The 19,278-nt window shown below is 60.5% G+C and overlaps 2 protein-coding genes across 4 annotated transcripts in view; both read right to left on the bottom strand.

Annotated features, from left to right (window-relative positions):
* Window positions 1–481: 481 nt before the first annotated feature.
* On the bottom strand, window positions 482–10,159 carry KIAA1614 (KIAA1614 ortholog). Of its 3 annotated transcripts, XR_012588822.1 has the most exons (11): window positions 10,005–10,159; window positions 7,647–8,264; window positions 6,939–7,002; window positions 5,474–5,626; window positions 3,535–4,784; window positions 3,338–3,455; window positions 2,848–2,971; window positions 2,419–2,623; window positions 1,806–1,918; window positions 1,482–1,666; window positions 969–1,088 (listed from the first exon to the last, which is right to left on the bottom strand). XR_012588822.1 is itself a non-coding variant. In XM_074598651.1 (10 exons), exons 1-10 carry the CDS (start codon window positions 10,126–10,128, stop codon window positions 895–897), a joined length of 3,024 nt encoding a protein of 1,007 aa, XP_074454752.1. In that variant the 5' UTR covers window positions 10,129–10,159; the 3' UTR covers window positions 482–894. The 3 variants fall into 3 exon arrangements, 2 of the variants coding, with proteins under 2 accessions (XP_074454752.1, XP_074454753.1); XM_074598651.1 differs by lacking the exon at window positions 2,848–2,971 and having other exon boundaries at window positions 482–1,088; XM_074598652.1 differs by lacking the exons at window positions 969–1,088; window positions 1,482–1,666; window positions 1,806–1,918; window positions 2,848–2,971 and having other exon boundaries at window positions 2,443–2,661.
* Window positions 10,160–16,883: 6,724 nt separating this feature from the next.
* Window positions 16,884–19,278, bottom strand: part of XPR1 (xenotropic and polytropic retrovirus receptor 1) — a 115,631-nt gene continuing 113,236 nt past the window's right edge. Inside the window, exon 15 of the mRNA XM_074596955.1 lies at window positions 16,884–17,186. Within this exon, the coding sequence (XP_074453056.1) occupies window positions 17,126–17,186 (61 nt within the window). The 3' untranslated portion in view covers window positions 16,884–17,125. The remainder of the gene's footprint in view (window positions 17,187–19,278) is intronic.

Here is a 19,278-nt window from a genome sequence, read left to right as displayed (position 1 = left end):
GCCTGGAGGGGAGGCAATAGGAACAGTCCCCCCCCGCCAGGCCAGTACAGCTCTCGGGGGACCGTTGTCCCCTGCCCTGTCCCCATTTCCCCACCCCACAGACCATGTCCAGGGCTGTGCACCCTGCCACCCCCTGCCACCCCGCAGCCAGGACACACATTCAGCGCCCCGGCCAAGCTGCCCACTGCAGTTACACCGGGCTGGGCTGGGGGGTGGTGCGCGGGGGAGGGGCTCAGCCCCACATGAAGGCACCCACACGCTCCCCAGCACCATCCACGGCATCCACACCCGCCAGCATCCCCAACAACCCCAGGGCTGGGGCATGTCCTGTCCCTCTGGCCGAGTGTCACCCGCCCCAGCCCCTCTATGCTTTCTGCAAGCCAAGGCCACCATTTTTCATGATTACATATATATATATATATATATATATATATATATATATATATATATTTTATTTTTTTTTTAGTTTGAAATAATTTAAAAGAGACGCACCAGCCTGTGGGCACAGGTTTACAGCGGTGGCAGGGACACACACACACACACATCCCCCCTCCCCGCACCTCCTGGGAATGCAGGGATGGGGCATCCCCACACTGGCCACCCCAGTGACCCACAGGCCACCCCACACTGGCTCAGTGGCAGGGCTGGGCTCTCCCCCATCCCCACACTTGGAGCAGCTCCTGAAGACGCCAGACACTGTCTGGGAGGGGGGGGTTTGGTCGTTAGTCCTGCTCTGCCTCCGGAGGGCAGGGAAACCCGCCTGCTCCCACCAGCGCAGGGCAGGGCCTGGCGCCATGGGGCAGCTTGGTCCACACCGCGCCATCCTGCAGCATCCCAGGATGGTGGCAGGACATCATCCTCCTCCTGACGGGCTTCCCGGGAGCTATGCCAGGGCTACCGGGGCGCCGGGCGGTGCCTGAGCACGCGGAGGGACAGGGTGTCTGCCCGGAGCAGCAGCTCCCGGATGCGGGCAAGCCCCAGCCCCGAAACGGCCGCCCCGTTGACCTGCAGGATCTCGTCCCCCACGCCCAGGAGCCCTGCGTACAGCTTGGCTGTGCCGGCGTCCGCCATCTCCTGCACGTAGACGCCTGCGGAGAGGGACAGGGATGGGTGAGCACCCCCCACCCTGCACCCCATGGCTGGGGCTGTGCCCCCCCCACCCAGGGGTGCCCAGGGGCTGCACGCTGGGCCCGTGCCCAGCAACAAATTCACCATAAGTAGCCTTTGGGACAGGCTACGTGCCCCAAACCAAGGGCTGATGGACACACGGGACTATGCATGGCCAAAGCCATTGCGTGGCAGCGCCCCCCCTGCCCCCCCATCCACCATCACGCCTTTGGGGCTCGGCAGGGATGGAGCAGCCCCCTCTACCCGTCCCCAAGCTTGCTCCTGGGTGAGGAATGAGAGCCACCGCAGAGGAGCCATGCCGTGCTGTACCTCCCCCATGGTTCATGTGACGCTTTGGGACAACCCCGCCATACCTGTGTCAGGCCGGCCGTGCCCGGAGGTGACACAGAACCCAAAGGCGCCCTGGGGGGGCCGCTGCAGCTCCAGCTGGCTGGTGCCGTCAGGGAAGACCTCCACCACGCGCCCCACCGCGCGTAGCCGGCCGGGCGCCCCGATGTCCTCCACGCTCAGCGAGCGCCGCGGCCCCGATCCCCCCTTCCTGCAGGGAGAGGGGAGATGGGGGTGAGCGGGGACCCCGGGAAGCCACTGGGGACAATGTGATGGGGCCCCCAGCCATGGCCAAGCACCCCAAAACCACATTCCCGGACGTGGTGGGGACACACCGGGCCCTGTCCTACCTGTCGGCCGCGGCCTGGGGCAGGAGGTAGGCGCTGGCACGGGGTCCCTTGCCCAGGAGGGGGTGTAGGTTCTGGATGGAGGCAGCTTTTCGGGGCTGGCAGAAGGGTGACACCTGGGGAAAGGCGCCCGGCTGAAATGGGGATGACTGGGAACACGGCGCGGCACCGCAGCCCTTCGCCTGCCAACATTCCCACGGAGCGGTGGGCATCTCGCACCCCCACCAGAGCCCCCCCCAAACCACCGCTGGGGAGGGTCCGTCACTCCAGGCCAGGATGCCCAACCCAGGGAGTGGGTTTCTCAAGGAGACACCTCGCTGCTCAGCTGGCTGGGACGCACAAGCCATGACCCCAAACCAAATTACCCTATCTCCCCCCACACCCCCCCCCCAAAAATCCGCTCTTCCACCCCCTTCCTCACTCCCTCCTTCCCCCCTACTCCCCTCTGGGCTTTTCAAACCCAGCAGATTTGGGATGGCACATGCCTCCACCCCCCCGCCCAAGGTCCACCGGAGCCGTAAAGTGATGCTCAGGAACGCTTCACTCCGGCCCAGCACCCCTCCTCCTGTTGGACCACCCCCGACACCCCCAGCGCCGGGTGATGTCTCAAGCTCACCAGCCGCAGGGACTGCAGGGAGGGCGACTTCTTCATGCCGGGGCCCTCCGTGGGGGTGGCGCCGGGAGCCGGGAGCTGCTCCATGCTGTAGCAGCGGAAGCGGCCCAGGCGCTGCTTGGTGCTCTGGCTGAGGCTGCACAGGAGCTTCTTCAGCCCCGAGGCCGAAGCGCCGCTGCCCTTGCGGCTGGCCGGCCGCCCCAGCTCCCTGGATGGAGGAGGAATGATGGCCGCCCACCGCGCGCCCTGGGGGAGCAGGGCCAGCGGCTGCCTCGGGGCCGGGGGAGCATCCTGCACCCGCCTTCTCAGTTTGAGCCCCACAGCACGGTGCGATGGGGTGCAGCCGCCCCCCCCTCCCCCTGTCCCGCAGCAGCAACCCAGCATGCACAAGGGATGGCTTCATGAGGCAAAGCCACCTGAAGGGCTCCCTACCTGTTTTGCCTGTAATTTCAGGGGTTTAACACCTTTCAGGCCTCCCCCGCTCTCTGCCTGATGGGATCTCATCCTACCAAGGGGCTTGAAAGACCCAGTGCCACCGCTTCCGAACCCTCCTGCCCTGGCGCAGGTCCAGCGGGATGGTGTTCGGTGAGCCCCAAGGCAGCCCTTGGGCTTGGCAGCATTTAGCAACTGATTTTTCCCAAAATAGGAAGAACCTGGCACTGAGCTAAACCCCTCTGAGTGTGCCCACCAACGCGTTTGCTGCAACACCCCACCCCCCCCCCGGTGCCCAAGGTGAAATGCAGCTCCACAAAACCCACTTGAAAACACACGCAAAATCCTCGCTTCCATATTATGGTTTCCGGGAGGTTTTTGGTGCCAAAAGGCAGAGTCTCACCAGGAAGCATCAGGGGGCTCAGCCCAGCAGGATCCTGCTGTGCCGAGGAGGGATGCGGGATGCTGGTGGCCCCTCGCTGTCACTCACCCATGTGCCGTGCTCCCAGCTGGGTACCGCTGCTGCTGAGCTCCAGGCATCCCGGCAGCTTCCCTGGGTGGACGAGCAGCCTCCTGGGATGCAGGGGTGACAGGCTGCGACGGTGGCCCTGTAAGCACAGCGAGACAGTCACATCCCTGCCTTGTTGGGGACCCCCCCGAGCACCCCCCCATGCGCGGATCTCTTACCTCTGCTCGTCCCCGGGGGGTCCTGCCCGTGGGTGTTGTTGCAGTTGTTGGTGGACAAGGCACGGAGGGGGCTCCCCGGGAGCCACCTGGGGCCGCAGGGACCCCGGCGCTCCCCCAGTCCCGTCGTTGCCCTGGGCTGAGGGGCCCCAGCGCTCCCACCATCAGGCTCCAGGCCCCAGGCTCCTTGGCTCGATGCCCGGCGGCTGCCACCGGAGAGGAGGGCTTTCCTGCAAGGCACCTGAGAGCAGGCCTTTTTGGTGGGGGGGGGAGTGGGGAGGTGGGTGCCCAGCATTAGGGAGCTGGCCCCAGGCTGCGAGGAACGGTCCGGGGACTCACTGGGATGCTGGGGGGGACGAGCGGTGTTTCCCACCCCCTCGCTGCCCCCCGGCTGCTGGTGGGGGTGCCCCTCCTCCTGGCTGCCAGTTCTTCCCGGTGGTGGGGGGCAAACAGCCCCTGGCCGGCTTGCGGTGCCACCTGAGCCCCCGTCCCCTGTGCAGGGGCCACCACCAGCCACACATGTCGCCTTCCCAGCCCTTGCCTCCGGTTGCAGGGCAGGACGGGGGGCCCTGTGCCCACGAGCCCGGGGGTCCCGGTGACCCCTCGGGTGGGGGCTGCGGGGTCCTGCCTCCTCGCTGTCCGTCCGGCAGCTGTCGGAGGTGTCAGTGCTCTCCAGGGCTGAGTCCACCTCATCGATGTAGGTGACGTCCCCGATGTACGTCTCCTTGATCTTCTCGGTGTGGATGCGCTGCCGGGAGGGGAGGATCCACAGCGGGGACCCCCGGGGGCCCAGAGCCCTGGTTTTGGGCTCCGGCCGGGCAGGGCTCAGCCCCGCGCTCTCCCCAGGGATGCTCCCTTGTGCTGCAAAGCTGCCCTCGGACGCGTCGGTGGCTGCCGGCGTATCCCCGCCCCGGCCAGCGGCGGCACCGAGGAAGGAGCCGCAGGCGCTGCACTTGCCCCCGGCCACCAGGTTGCCACTTCGGGCTTTGGGCCAGCCAGCCCCATCCCCCGGCTGCCCGCTGCTGGCTGGATCCGGTGAGGAGAGCGCCGAGCCCAGCGCCCGCCGGTGCCGCAGCTGCAACCGCTCCAGGTACCGCACCTCGGCGTCGCGGGCCGACTCGTCCTCGAAGCGGACGCGGGACGGGGAGGGTCCCCGGGGCCGCCGCGGCCGCCCGCAGCTGGAGTCCCCGCTCGACGAGTCGCTCAGGCTCCCGCCGTCCCGCGGGGCCATGCTCGGCCTCCCACTGGGCTCCCTGACACGGGACAGACAGACGGATGTGGACGAGCTGCAAGGGCTGCCCGGCTCCCTCGGGAAAGCAGGGCAGGAGGGGGAAAACCCAGTGCAGAAGATGGAGAAGGAGAAAAGTCCTCCTACGTTGTACAGCCCCGCTCCCTTCCCAGCCCTCTGCCCGGGCTGCTTAAAGCTGAAATCCCGAGAGGCTGCGGCAATGCCCCGCTCCCACAGCCCTCCATCACCTTTCCCCTGCACCGAGGTGTGTGGTTAATCAGTCCGGGAACACCGAATTAATTGCACATGACCCAGCACACGCACGGCAAGCTGCGGCTTGGGTACAGCCTTCTGGCACCCAGCCTCCCCCCGGGGAGGCACTCCCCATCCACCGGGAAACACAATCCTCCCAGCCAGCCGGGAGCGCGCCATCGAGGCCTCCACCTTGCCAGAAAACGCAATCCAACACCCCCCAAATATTGCGATGTGGAGACTTCACGGGTGCCCCCGGGGCAGGGGGGGGATGCTGCCGCGAGCTGGGGGGATGCTGAGGCCGGGTATGAGGCCGGGTCAGACCCTGCGCCTCCGCGCGCACACACCTACACGCCCCGCGCACACGCCAAACCCACGCGTACCCCCCCAACAAAAGCACCGTGGCGGCAGCGGCGGCAGAGGCGGGGAGGCAGGACGTGTCCCGGGGGGGCTGGCACTGACCTGGGGCGCAGGGCAGCGGCGGCGGGGAGGAGGAGGATGTCGTGGCTGGCGCGCAGGGGGTTCGTCCGAGCCTTCATGCGGGCGCGCTGCAGCAGCTGCTTGGCCTGCTCGTGCCGCGGGCTCAGCTCGAGCTCCCGCCCGGGGACAAAGGCCCTGCGGCCCCCGCAGCGGGGAGGGGGGATTAGGAAAAAATAACAGGGATTAGATGTGGTTTAACAGTGACGATGGGGCTGCTCTGCCCGGAGAAAACGGGGCCCGGCCTCCATTCATGGGCAGGCTGGCGGCCGTGCCGGGGGACAGCCAGGCGGGAACCTCCCCGCCGGTGCCAGGCAGGAGGAGCCGGCGGGGGTGGGGGGTCGCACCCCACTCCGGCGATGCTTTGGGGGGAGGCTCGGCCCCCACACAGCTCAGCCCGCGGCTCAGCCGAGGCAGTGCTTTGCACCAGGGACATCCCCGGAGGCAGATGGGGGAAACTGAGGCAGGCTCTGCCTCCGCTCCCCGCCAGTGTGAACCCCACAGCTGCGCAAACGCAGGTAGGTTTGGGATGACCCCCTGCCTCTGCTGCCTTCCCTTCCCGGCAGGCGGTCTCTGCCCCCGCCCAGCCCCGCCGGATGCAGGGTGGGGGGACCCACGGGCTCCAGGAGGGCACAGCCCTGCTCCAGCGCTGCCTTCCCCGTTGGCCATGGCCCTAATCCCCCTGATTAAAATAATCAGCTCAGGCAGTCACTTCGGGGAGCCCAGCCTTAACCTCTTCGCGGCAGGAGGGTGGGTGCAGGCTGGCCCCCGGGAAAGCCCCCCTGCGCCGCACCATGGCGGGGGGTCCAGCCCCCCCCTCAGCTTTCAGCTGCCCCAGCTCACGGGGAGCACGGCATCCCTTGCGCCTGGCTGTCACCCCTCAACCCCGGCCGCCAGAGTGGCACAGAACCAGTAACCGCAATACGGGGGGTGTCTTCCCCATTCCCCCCCATGCAGCCCCCCACAAGACCCCAGCCCGCGCGCTGCCGCCCAGCTCACCTGCCCATCCCACCTCCGTATTTTTAGTCCGTACCTCCAAGGTTTATCATTAGGCCAACAAGATTACACACGCCCGTCGCCCCGATCCTCTTAAGCACCTGGAGCAAATTTCTCTCCCGTCCTCTTCCCCAGCTCCCTTCCCTCCCGGGGTCCCGGCAGTGACACCCCCCCCCACCACCCCACCCCGTGCCCAAGCTCCATACGGACACCCGTCTCGGCCTGACCCTCCTGCCCTGCTCGCGCTGAAGTGTCGCCGGAGCCCCTCCGTGCTCCCCACACCGGCTGCCACGCTGACGGCGGGGGGGGCTGCCCCACAGCCCTTCCCCAGAGCCCTGCTGAGCCCCAGAGCTAATTTGTGGGAAGCATTTAAAATACAAGCCGAGGGAGGGAGAGAGAGGGAAATGTGTCCCCCTCACACACGCACCCCATCACCAGGCCTGGACAGACCCACCTGCAGCCCTCGGCGTCCTGCAGCGAGACCCCCGAGTCCCAGTCCCCGTCGCTCGCCGGCACCTCTGAAACGCAGGAGGGGGAGAAGGCATCAGCCTGGCTAGACCCTGGCCCCCACCCTGGTCCCCCCCCCTCGCTAGCGCTCCCCGCACCCCCAGCCCCACAGCTCATCCCGTCCTAACAAACACCCTTTGGGGCTATCCCAGCTGCTCAGCGCCAGAGAGACCCCAGAGAAGCGGGAACCTGGGTAACACCACCCAGTCGGGGATGCACCCACAGCGATGGGGACCACGGGGTCATCAGGGGAGACGCTTTCGAAGGAGAAACTAATTCCCGTTTCTGGTTGCGGCTGGCGATGGGAAGACGATGCCCGCAGACCTCGGGTGCCCCAGGAAGTGGGGGTTCTTCCTCTTGCTCTTAGCAGGGAAATTCCTCATCAGGAGGCCGGAGGGTTCCGGCAGCACCCGGAGCACCCCGGTGAAGAAACACCCCATTTTGTTTGTGGACACCTCCTCCTGCTGCCGGTGAAGGGGGAGCAGCACCCGTGAGACACGGGGCGGCCCTGGGGTGCGAATCAGCACGGAGCTGCACCCACAGCCTGGGGGGATGGAGGATGGCACCGAGGACCCTCTGGCTTCTCCCCAAACCTTTTCCCTTCCTGCTCCCCCTGGCTCTACCAAAACAGCCGTCGCCTGCCCGAAATACGCACCAGGGGCAGCAAGGCCCAGCACCTCCTGCAGCAGCCGCCGGTTCCTCTCCACCCGCTCGGCCAGCGAGAGCCTCTCCCAGCCCTCCGCCATGGCGGGGGACACAGAGGGACCCTCTCGGTCCCACAGTGGGGTTCGGGCTTCTTCTTCCAGGGGGGGTGTCTCATGAGGGGAGGCAGAGCCCTGGGACCCGCTGCCTTCATCCTGGGGGAGCTCGGTGCCTCCCGGCACATCTCCCCTGGGTGCCGGCACCCGCCAGAGCCCTGGGGTGCTGGCGCGGGGCACCGGGGGGCTGTCAGCCACAGGCTCCCCACCATCCAGCAGCCCATCCGTCAGGTAGGTGCGGAGCTGAGCCCGCGGCTCCAGCGCCGCCACGTCCGTCCCCGGCTTCCCCCGACGGGGACGGGTCTTCTTGGGTGAGGGGCGCTCGGGGGTGGCCACTGGGGTCCCTGGCCGGCCGGCCCCCCGCTTCTCCTTCAGTGCCTTCACCTTGCTCTCCAGGATGGCATGGGGGCTGCAGGCAGCCTCGGGGTGCTCCGGCAGGGCAGAGGTTTGGCCGTGCTGCTTGGGGGGCCGCGGCGGCCGCCGCGTTTCAGCGGGAGAGCCCCCCTCCATGTGCCCTGTGGGGAAGAGAACCTAGGGGAGGCTGGGCGAGCCCCCGCGCTGCCCTTGCCCTCCTCCTCCCCAGCACCCGCCTTGGCACCTCCTGCAAAAGGCAGCATGGCTCCCGCCTGCCCGAGGCTCTGCTGGCAGCGGATACGGTGATGCCCGTGCGGCAAAGGCATGCGATGCCACGGTGGGGAAGGGGACAGGGACGTGGCACAGCACAAGGTCACCCAGAGCAGTGACACGGTACCAGCATCGCTCTGGGGTGGTGGGGAACGGGCTGGTTCCCCCCCAAAGTGGTCGGCCAGGGGCTGAGCAGGAGCGCAGACGCCTGCCCGTGCCGTTTCGGGTGCCCTGGGGACACCCAGCGAGATGCTCCAGAGACAACCAGCACTCGCTGAGCCAAGTCAGGGCCCCCAAACATCCCAGAAATCCCGCAGGGCTGCAACTCGCCAAAGGTGCCACTGGACAGACGCGAGCCCCCCGCTTCAGCCCGGCCCCCCAGGGTCACACATGTCACTCGTCCTGTGCTGGCCTCATGGTCCCGGTGGCAACCAGGCACCACCGCTGACACCCTGCAACCCACCGGGAGCATCCCGTCCCTGCCGGTACCCCCAGAGGAGCCTCCCCCGTGGCCGGGGCTGCAGGAGCATCCCCGGGGCACCCCCCCTGGCCCCAGCACCCCCAACCCCGGTCACCGCAGCCCCTCACTGCCCCGGGGCTGAGCGGCAGCAGGACGGGACGAGGGTGGGAGGTGAGGCCTTTCCTTACCCCCGCAGCAGCATCGGGAGAAGGCTGGGAAGAGGGAGAAGAAGGCGGAAGAAGGGAAGGAAGCAGGGAAGGGAAAAAAAAAAAAATTACCAAAAAAAAAAAAAAAAGGACAAACCAGCAAATCCCAGCCCCTTCAGCCAAGCACGGCTGCTTGGCTGGGCTGTGGGGCCGCGGCCAGCCCTGCCTCCCGCCCAGGCCGCCTCCTCCTCCTCCTCCTCCTCTGCACCCCTCGCCAGGGCACCCGGCCAAATCCTGCCCCAGCCCCGCAGCCGAATCGCCAGCCCCGGCCATGGCTGGCGGGTGGCCACAAAGGGCGACGCCACCGTGGCCACTGTGTGGCATTGGGGGGACAGAGGGGACCCCACGGGAGGGGGGGAACCCAACACCCCGCGCCGGGACAGAGAGAAGCCGGCTGCTTTGGCCGGCTCTCAGGAATGTCCTTTGTCTGGGCTGCGGGTTTGGGAGGCGAGAGGGGAGCACAGCCAGCCCACCTCCCCGGGGCCGCCGGGGCAGGGGGGGGACACCTCACCCCAGAGTGCTGCAGGGGTCTGCCATGCACCAGTGGCGGGGGGCTCCAGGAGGGCAAACGGACGGAGAGGGTGGTCCCACTGGGGTTGGGGGTGTTTTCTCTAACAGCCTTCAGACTGGCAGCCAAGCCTGCTGGCTTCAGGCAACCTCCCGTGAGCGTCACACGTTTGCAGATGTGCTCAATTCTCCTGCTTTCCCGGAGGCCGAATCCTGCCCGGACCCCACAGCAACCCAAGGCCAACGGGCTCCAGACCGAGCATCTTCAGGCAGGAGGATGGTGGGGGCTGAGAGGAGCCGAGCTTGGTATATCCATGCATCATCACCCTCTAAAACCAGTATGGAACACATGCCCCGCAGAACCACCCACACTGAAACCCCATTGCTCCTGCCCGCCTCCCCCAAGACCCCACAAAACTCATCACGCCGGAGCAGGACCCCGGGTGGGCACCACTTACCTGCGGGCGCGGGGGCTGCCATCCCTGGGGGGCAGGATGGGTGCTGCGGGGGCCATGGATGTCCCGGCCCCACTCCAGCTGCCGCTTTAAAGCCGTGGCTTTTGATATTCGTGATTGGTTTCATAATCCCGATCAAAAGGAAATCACCAGGATTATGAAATTGTTTTAATCCTCCCGGCTCCAGCCGCACCGGCCCCAGCCAGCATGAGCAGCAAGAAATCACTTTTATCTTCTTAAATTATCCCCCACCACCCCAGTGGCCCCGGGACCCCCATCATGGCCAAAACTGAGCCCAAGGGCTTCCTTCCCCACCCGGGGCTGGCTGCAATCTCAGCGCTGCCCGGCAGCAGGGATGACTCCTTGCTCCGCAGGGGACAGACCGAAGATCTTCCCCCAGCTGCCCCCAGGCAGGAGGGCACCGCTGGCAGGTTTGGGTGGAAGAACCCAGGGTCGAAAGCCCCTTCGCCCCGTCCCCCAGCCCCAGGGTCCGACCTCCCCTGCGATGCCAGCACCTATCCTTACCTCCATGCCATCCTGGGGAAGGGTCCTGGCTCCTCTGCCCCGGGACAACGTGCCCGGGGGATGCCGTTCCCATCAAGCTGGGGACAACCCACCCGGTGAGGTGCCAAAGCAAGGGCAGCCGGGCTCCTGCCACTGGCCAAGCAAGGAGCCGCAGCCGGCAGCACCCGGGGCACGGGGCTTAAACCTCCGGGAAGCGGGTGGCGTGAGCAGCAACAGGCTTAGAGTGATTTCAAGGCGCTGGGCTCTCTTCTGGAGGAAGACTGATTGCAAGAGACGATGAGGGGATTTAAGAAACAAAATGAAAGCACAGACCCCAGACAACCCAGGGTTGGGCTGCTCAGCCTCGGGTCACCCACTGCGCAGGGAGGGCACCTTGGACCAGAGACAAGCTGGAGAGAGGCAACCAAAAGCTCCCAGAGGCTTTAGCCGGTAGGGCACGGTCTGTGCAGGTCTCCTCAACCATCACCCCATGGCGTGTGGGGTTTGAGCCCCGGGCACCTTCCCGTGAACCCCTCCTGCCTCCCTCCGACCCCCTTCTCAAACATCTCCCTCCTCCAAGCACCTCCACCTCCTCCTGGGACATTGCTCTCCCCCTGCTCTGGCCGCCAGCCACAGCCCGCAGCTCCCAGGGGTGCGAGAGCCGCGTCTACAGACGGGGAGAAGCAAACGCTCTGCGGGGGGATGCGGCACCGGGGGTGGGACGTGGGAAGAAAGACACGCAGACGGGGGGAGACAAAAGAGCCATCAGATCATTGGAAAACAAAGAGCTTGTAATAATGAAAAAAGGACAGATTTTGTAACCAATCACTTTTTCCTTTGAAAAACACAATCACAGTAACTTTGCTTTATACAACCACCTAGAAACTATGAAACAGTATCACATTGTGCATTTTTTTTTTTTCTTTTTAAAACCTACTTACTTATCAAGAAGGGTATTCCACACTTCAAAAATTATATCCATTTGGGGAGGAAAGAGGAGACAGCTAATAGCGCAGTCACAGATACATCATGAGTCCAAGCAAGCGGCAATTCTTTGTCCTCACCTTTTCCACTTAGCCGAAAAAGAAGAGTGGAGAAGGGGATAGCAAAAGAGAAAGGAGGAGGAAAGAAAGAAAGCACCCACAGAGGACTAATCACACTCCATAATTACTTTTGACATCTACAGGGCTTCATAGAAAGATCATTTAGACCAACACAGCGGGGAGGGGAGAGGAAGGCGGCAGCAGGACCTGGGGGGAAACTTTGGCATTTCCACCCCAGGCCCCTTCCAAACGCCGATCCTTCGCCAGGACCTACGGGACGGAGAGGTCATCACAAGTTCTACCAGGCTGCCCAATTTCTCCTCTGGAGCAAAGAGTTTGTAATTTGGTTTCTAAAGCTCGAGGGACCGTCAGGCCGTGGGGTATCCGCCCAGGCAGGATCAGTGCCACTCGCCCACTGCACCGGGGTCAGAGCAGCCTCCGATTCCCACCGGGAACAGGGATGGGGCATCAGCACCCACGTACACACAGTATTACCAGCCCTTTCCTCTCCTCCCCCTGCAAAACCTGCATTTCTCTCGCAGCCAGGATGCTGCAAGCAGAGAGTGAAGCCCCCAAGGGATGCTGACACACCAGTTTAACCCCACGGCGGTGGCGGGCTGACAGCTTGTCCCACGGCACGGTATTTGGGATGGCATCACGTAAGGGAGGCAAGGTTTGATGAGGTGACAGCCACGGAGCCCAATTGTGACTGCTGCGGTTTACCAAAGGGATTTTCCACTCTTCCCCCAGGAGCCCCAGCCCCTCTTTTCCAAGGAGATAAAACAATCCTATCACCTTCTAGAATAAAAATGTAAATTAAGAAAAAAAAATAAATGCTTAAGGCAGAAGATCATCTTCCTCCATGCGAGCGCACAGCAGAATGGTGGAGGAGAAGAGGGAGGACACGGAGCGAGCCAGAGGTGGCTTTTTGTGTTCCCAACAGGAGCTGAGACCCGCCCCAGTCCCAGGGCACGTCCCAGCATGGCGGCCCGACGTCGGGGCCACAAACCCCCCCGCAAAAAAGCCTGGGGCACACGCTGAGTCACAGCAGGCAGCACGCAGCAGCATCCTTGCAGGACAAGGCCAAATTCACTCGTCTGTTCGAAACGCAGGCCAAGCTTGAAGGCTTTGCACCGTCTCCCTCGCTCCGCAGAAGATCCGCAGTAAAATCCCCAGGGATGGTTATCTCCCAGAACCGGGACCGTGCTTTCCCTCCCTGCCTCCCTCACGGCTGCAGTGGCCCAGCGAGGAAGCAGAACGAGCGGCACAAGAAGTTATCAGGGAAGGTAAGAGCGGCGGGATCCGGCTCTGCTCCACAAGAGACTTTTCCCCCCCTCCAAGATTTTCACGCTGAAGGCTGCTGCCGGTCGCCCCCCCCCACGCCCTGCGTATCACGGGCTTTGGACAAATGGCAAAGACACCGACAGAACGAGGAGGGCTGGGAGCAGGGCAGGGAAAGGTGTTAGGACGAGCAACAGCTGGCTTTGGGAATGTGCCTGGATTTGAGAGGTAGGAGCTTATTTGATACGTAGAGGCCACAGCCACGAGCGCTGCAAACGCGTTTCTTTTAAAACATGGTGGGACGGAATCGGTTCCCTTTGGCGGAGCAGCTCCCACTCCCGCTTGCCGAGCCTGTAAAGCCCAAACGTGCCCCGCTGCCCCTTCAGGATGTCACCCACAGCACACGGCATTGCCTTTCCCAGGCACGGGGACCTGGCACTCCGCTGCTGGTGACACAGTCCCAAAGCCGCGCAGGGAACTCCAGCCAGCAAATAAACTCAGAACGTTGCAAATCCTAACCCCCCCTGCACCTCAAAAATCCCTGGAAGAGCAGGAAGGATAGGAATCAGCAGGGAGCAGCGAGTTCAAAGGGGATTTCCAAAATTCATTGGCCACTGCAGCATCTCCTCCCCTTAGACGGGACTATCTGCAAGGGTTTCAGCCGGACAAAAGTAGCTTCCGGACCGACCTCGGAGCCTCATGCGACTACCGCCCTCTGACAACTTCTCGCAAGGACAGGGCAAGTTCAACATCCAAAACCCAGCGCCGCTTCGCGACAGCCAGAGCCCAGACCTGTCTCAGCTTCCACTTTCCATCCAGCTACATCCCAACAACTAAAGCGCTGGATTAAAAAAAAAAAAAAAAAAAAAAAAAGAGAGAAAAAAAAAAAGCCCAGCTCCTTTTAATTCTGCTGTCCGTACTTCTGGATTGTCCCTGCTGTTCTCCCTCCAGGTGTTATTTCCGAGCACCCCTTAGCAAATCCTGCTAATGAAACGAAGCCACCCCGGGACTGTCCCCGCTCCCCTCGCTCCCTCAGGCTGCTCACAGGGAGCGATGGGGCTGTTTTCTCTCACCATCTGCTCGGCTTCGTTAGGTCTCCCTTTATTGGCCCAGATGTTCTCATAGACACGGAGCCATCTCGGCTTTAGCGCTTGCTCTCGGGAGGAATCCGCACGCCTGATTTCTCAGAAATTCTCTGGGAAGGGAGGGAACAGGCAGAGGCAGTGCTGGGCAGCTGGGAGCCTTTAAAATCCATGCCTCCAGGGATTCAGGCTCCTTTCCCCCCGAGAGAACGTCTTCACTGCCAAAAAGGACGATGTTTTATTTTAGGAGATAATGTTTGCTAGTTGTAGCATGCCACCTCCCTGTTTTCTTATTTCTCTTGCCAGCAAAGACGGAGAAAAAGAGAAGGGAAAGAGCAGAGCAGGGAGCAGAGCAGACAAACAGGCTGAATTCCTGCTTCCCCTAAGGGATTGGGTAAACTACAGAACAAGAATTTAATTACTCGCAGCTTGACAACCCACCCCCCAGCAGGTTGGGAAGCAGTCGGTCAGAGGGCGCAGCGGCAGGGGGATGAGGGCAGGACGCCGGCCACCCGGCCATGCCCCGCTGTCCCCAGCCCAGCCGAGGAAGGCAGAGCGCTCCCAGGGGAATGGCATCACTTCGAAACGTCTCTCTGCATTTCTCCTTCCCTCCGAAAGGATGTGTTACCAGGGAACTCTGGTTTCTTTTCGTAAAGAACCACTTGCTTAAGTAACACAGCACTGGTTTATTTTGGATTGCCCCCCTCCTCCGGCATGGCTGCCCTCCTCTACGCAGCCCTGGGTAGGTATGGCTTCAGGCATCTCCCACCGCTCCCGCTGAAAACACCTACGCAAGGTTTGGACACGGCAACAACCGCTGCAATGCAAATTAGAGAAACTGAAATACCTTGAGGGGCTTTATATCTCGAGCTCCACTTCCATATGAACAGGAACTCTCCGTTTAAGTACGAACAACAGACCTAAGGGAGTTAAGTATGGGGAAAAACAGGCTCCCGGGCACCAAAGGGATGACCACCGCAAGCCCCTGCTAGTCCAGCTGCCCTCCCACCGGAGCAGACCGACGCAGTAGGAGGTGCGAGGAGGAGCACGCCGACGCAGCAGCTGCTCCACCACGCGCCCCGCCACAGCAGAGGCATCTCCTGGCGGGTCCGTCAGAGTTTCTTTGTGAGCTGAGGGCACATCACAGGAGCGCGGGCAGCCACAGATTTGCAGTGTTGCCCTTAGCCTGGTACGGGGTTCACCACCACCGTGTTCTAATCTATTCCGAATTAAACGAAGAGAACTAAGTTTCCTTCTTCACTTCCTCTGGGCAAGAGGCACAGCAGGCAAACTGAGAAAACGCAACCGTACCGGTCGTGTGAGAAGCCATGCTATTAGCTAATTAAAAAAGAATAATCACCAAACGGCAGCTAAGTGGGGATTTCTGCAACTCCATCGCCCAAACGAGAGGCAAGTCACCAGACAGACATCAGTGCAGGGATCCTACTTCAAGAGTTTTACCCTTCTCTTGGGGTCCTAGCTGTGTGGCACGGCTGCGCAGAGGGGAAGGTGGCAGTCCCAGGGACCTCAGCCACGCCGACCCGACACAGCGGCAGCAGTCCTGGCTGCGAGGTTCAGCGCCGGCTCCCCTCACCCCCCGGCACCGCTGCGAGAGAGCGGGGAGCACGTGTCATGCCAGGGAAAGGATGAGGGGACTCACGTTTCCTTTCCTACGGGAGGAGAGACCATTGGGACCATCAAGTTAGCATCGCTCTTCCAACATCATTTGCTCGGCAATACAGCTGCCCTTTACCCAAGCCTGCTGAATAGCGTCACACTTCCCAAAACGGGCTAGCGAGGCGAGGTAAGGGGCATAAGTCACAGCCAAGCTACAGGGCAGCGTCCCAGGATAGCACCCGACAGAGGCTTTTCGCCAAACCAGAAGCCACCAGGAGACCCGTTCTCAATTTCACCTTCCCCATCAGGTGGGCACAACACAGTCCTCTCCGCGTTCCCCGACAGCTTTCCAACACACGGCTGGTCCTGAACCCCCGCCTACCGAACTGCCCCCTGCCTCCCCGGGAACCATCACCTCCTTGCCTCGTCCCACTTCACTTCTGCTGCACCGGGCTGCAGGAGAACACCAGGAAAGCTCCCTGCTCGGTATGGGATGCCCTTACGCCATCTAAAGGATTATTAAGGCTTTGAAAAAAAAAAAATAAAAAAAATACTTTTTGAGCTGGAGAATGAAGTTCCGAAGCCTTTGTTTGGCTAGCTTTTGCACTGTCTGTAGGACTCAACTCTCCTTTCAAAAGGGCCTTAGGATCACCTGCACTACTTTCACCCAGCTGCATGGGAAGCTGGCGTCGAACCAGTACAAGAGACATGCCCAGAAGCAGTAGCAGCAACTAAAAAAATCAGAAAGAGAAACTTTGGTTTAAAATAAAATAAATCCAGAAAGAAAGAAAGAGAGAAAAGGTAAACACAGGTGCAAGTTGTCTCGCAAGAGGGGTATTTGCAGGGCATCACCCCACAACTCTGGAGATCTAGATCTACATTCCCGGCTTTGTTTTACCATTAAAACCTTCATTGCACAGGACTCAAAATCACTCTCATATGGTTGTTAGGTTTCATAAATAATGTGAAAACTATACGCAACAGATACATCATATTTCCAAAAAATTATAAGAAAAGTTACATCAAATTAAAAAGTAGCTTCATGAATGAAGATACTGCTCTAAGTGCACTTTCCCTGCAAGTGCGGCCAGTGCCTCAGCGCTGGATATGAAGAAAAAAAAAAAAACAAAACCAAAAAAACCCCAAAACCAAAAAAAAAAAAATCAGATTTAAAAACTTAAGTCCGGTTTCAACCAGTCAAAACCGGGCCAAGCAGAAACCGAGTGTGCTCTCGGCACTGTCCCATGAGGGAGTCCCTATGATGCTTCGTTATCCAGATAGGTTTGTATGTCCTTGTTGAGACTGTAAACAATCCTTCTTTCCTGAACTGTCCTCTTTATTGGCAAAGTAAAATATTTTATTTTTTTGTTTGTTTTGTTTTGTTTTAAAATAGAACATTAAAATTAACCCAGAAGAAAAGAAATAAAACACAGTGAGCTTGTTGGAGTCCATAGGATCTGGTCTGGAAGAGCTCGGAAAACATGTTCAGTGTTTTCTCCTGTTTTGAGCTGGAAACTGTACCAGAGATCGGGTTACTTGGGGAAGAGGGGAACAGAACGAGAAAACAAAGGATGCGGAATAAGAGACCATGGCCATCTCATGTGTTCACTTCATTCGCTAGGTCCTCTATCAATACTTTAGTGTCGCAAGCCTTGGACCTGCAAAAAAAAAAAAGCAAACAGAAAACACTCACTGGGGAGAAGAAATTCCCATTGCTACACGCAGACAAAAAAACCCTGCAGCACGCATGGAAATCTTCCTCCCACAGAGGGGACTTTTTTCCTCCACTGGAATTGTTTCACACTCTCCCACTCTCACCGGGAACAGCAGAACCTTATAACTATGCCCCAGCTGTCCCTCAGCATCCTCCCACCATGGCTCTGCCCACAGCAGTCACCATGCGCGCAGGGACAATGCCCTCTGCCGGGCTGCGCCGACGGCGATGGCCGCGGCGCCTCCATCCACCCCTCCGCACAAAAACTCCGTAAAACCTTTGCAGCAGGTGCTGCAAATCCAAAGGAGCGTTCCTGCTCAACCCGTCCCTGGGCTGCACAAAGGCACAGCAGCTTATTTTGGAATATCATAGAATCGCCCAGGTTGGAAGGGACCTTTTCAGATCACCTAGTCCAACCATCAACCTAACCATCAGTAAACCACATCTCTAAGCACTACGTCTGCCCAGCTTTTAAATACCTCCAGGGATGGTGCCTCAACCACTTCCCTGGGCAGCCTGTTCCAATGCTTAACAACCCTTTCAGGGTAAACGTTTTTCCTAATATCCAGTCTGAACCTCCCCTGGTGCAGCTTGAGGCCATTTCCTCTTGTCCTAAATATATGCTTGACACGTCTCTGTTCACTGCACGTCCGAGGGGTAAACAGACATGGCTGAAGGGAATTCATGGAATCACAGAATGGCGGGGGTTGGAAGGGACCTCTGGAGATCATCTAGTCCAACGCCCTGCCAGAGCAGGGTCACCCAGAGCAGGTGGCACAGGAACGCGTCCAGGCGGGTTTGGAATGTCTCCAGAGATGGAGACTCCACCACCTCCCGGGCAGCCTGTGCCAGGGCTCTGCCACCCTCAAAGGAAAGAAGTTCCTCCTCACGTTGAGATGGAGCTTCCTATGGTCAAGTTTGTGCCCGTTACCTCTTGTCCTGTTGCTGGGCACCACTGAGAAGAGCCTGGCCCCATCCTCCTGACACCCACCCTTTCAAGTATTGATAAGCATGGATAAGGTCCCCCCTCAGTTGTGTTTTTTCCCCAGACTGAAGAGACCCAAATCCCTCAGCCTTTCTTCATAAGAGAGGTGTTCTGGTCCCCTCATCATCTTGGTAGCCCTTTGCTGTCCCCTCTCCAGCAGTTCCCTGTCCTTCTTGAACCGGGGAGTCCTGTGTCCAGTTCTGGGCTCCAGACCAGGCTTTGGCCCACATCCCCTCTGCATAAAGTTCTTCAGTCTCTAGCAGCCACACAAAGACTGTTGGCATTGGTCATATCCGTGTAGCTCTAAGCCAACACTGATACGAGACAAGCATGGCCCAAGGGCTGTGCTCAGGCCAGAGCACACCCTTTGCGTGACAGCCACAGACTCCTTTTCCCCACCCCTCCCAGGCAGTGATGCAAGAGGGGGATGTGCTGCAGGGATTGCACAATGCTCCCGACACGATGTGCTTCCAATGTCCCAGGGGAGCCCAAGGATGCCTCCCGGCCAAAGGGCAGGGCTCTGCAGCTGCGCCGCTGGGGCAGAAGCAATGCCTGGAGCACCCTGTGATGCTCGGAGCAGAGGAACTGCAGTGAAGATACGCAGTCAAGAGGTTCAGGGCTGGGGTGCAAGGTGGGGAAACGTCTCAGCTGTAAGGAGGAGGGGCGGAATGCAAAAACACATGGGTTTAGATTTGGGGGAGGAAAGGAGTCTTAGATCTCACAGAGGAAATCTCAACCAAATAACTGAAATCTTGGGAGTGGTCTAAAGCCTGGAAATGGCTGGTTGACGGGAACATCTCTTTCTTCCATGTTTGGATTTACAACCTCTGGCAACTGCTACAGGCTATTTTTTTTTTTTATTTTATTTTTTTTTTACAAAACAGGAGTTTTGTAAAGGGAACTCCCTTTTCCAGTGGTTTACCAGAACCCCAAGATGATGTAAAGGATGGATCAGCCCTTCGGCAGAGAAATATGCATTTACTAATTGGACTTGTCCTTCCTTAGAATGACTATTTTGGCTGAGATCTTTGCATGATTACCCAGTCCATGA

The sequence above is a fragment of the Larus michahellis genome, chromosome 8 (genome assembly GCF_964199755.1).
Source record: "Larus michahellis chromosome 8, bLarMic1.1, whole genome shotgun sequence".
Lineage (NCBI taxonomy): Eukaryota > Metazoa > Chordata > Aves > Charadriiformes > Laridae > Larus > Larus michahellis.
This window is presented reverse-complemented; position numbering and strand designations above follow the sequence as displayed.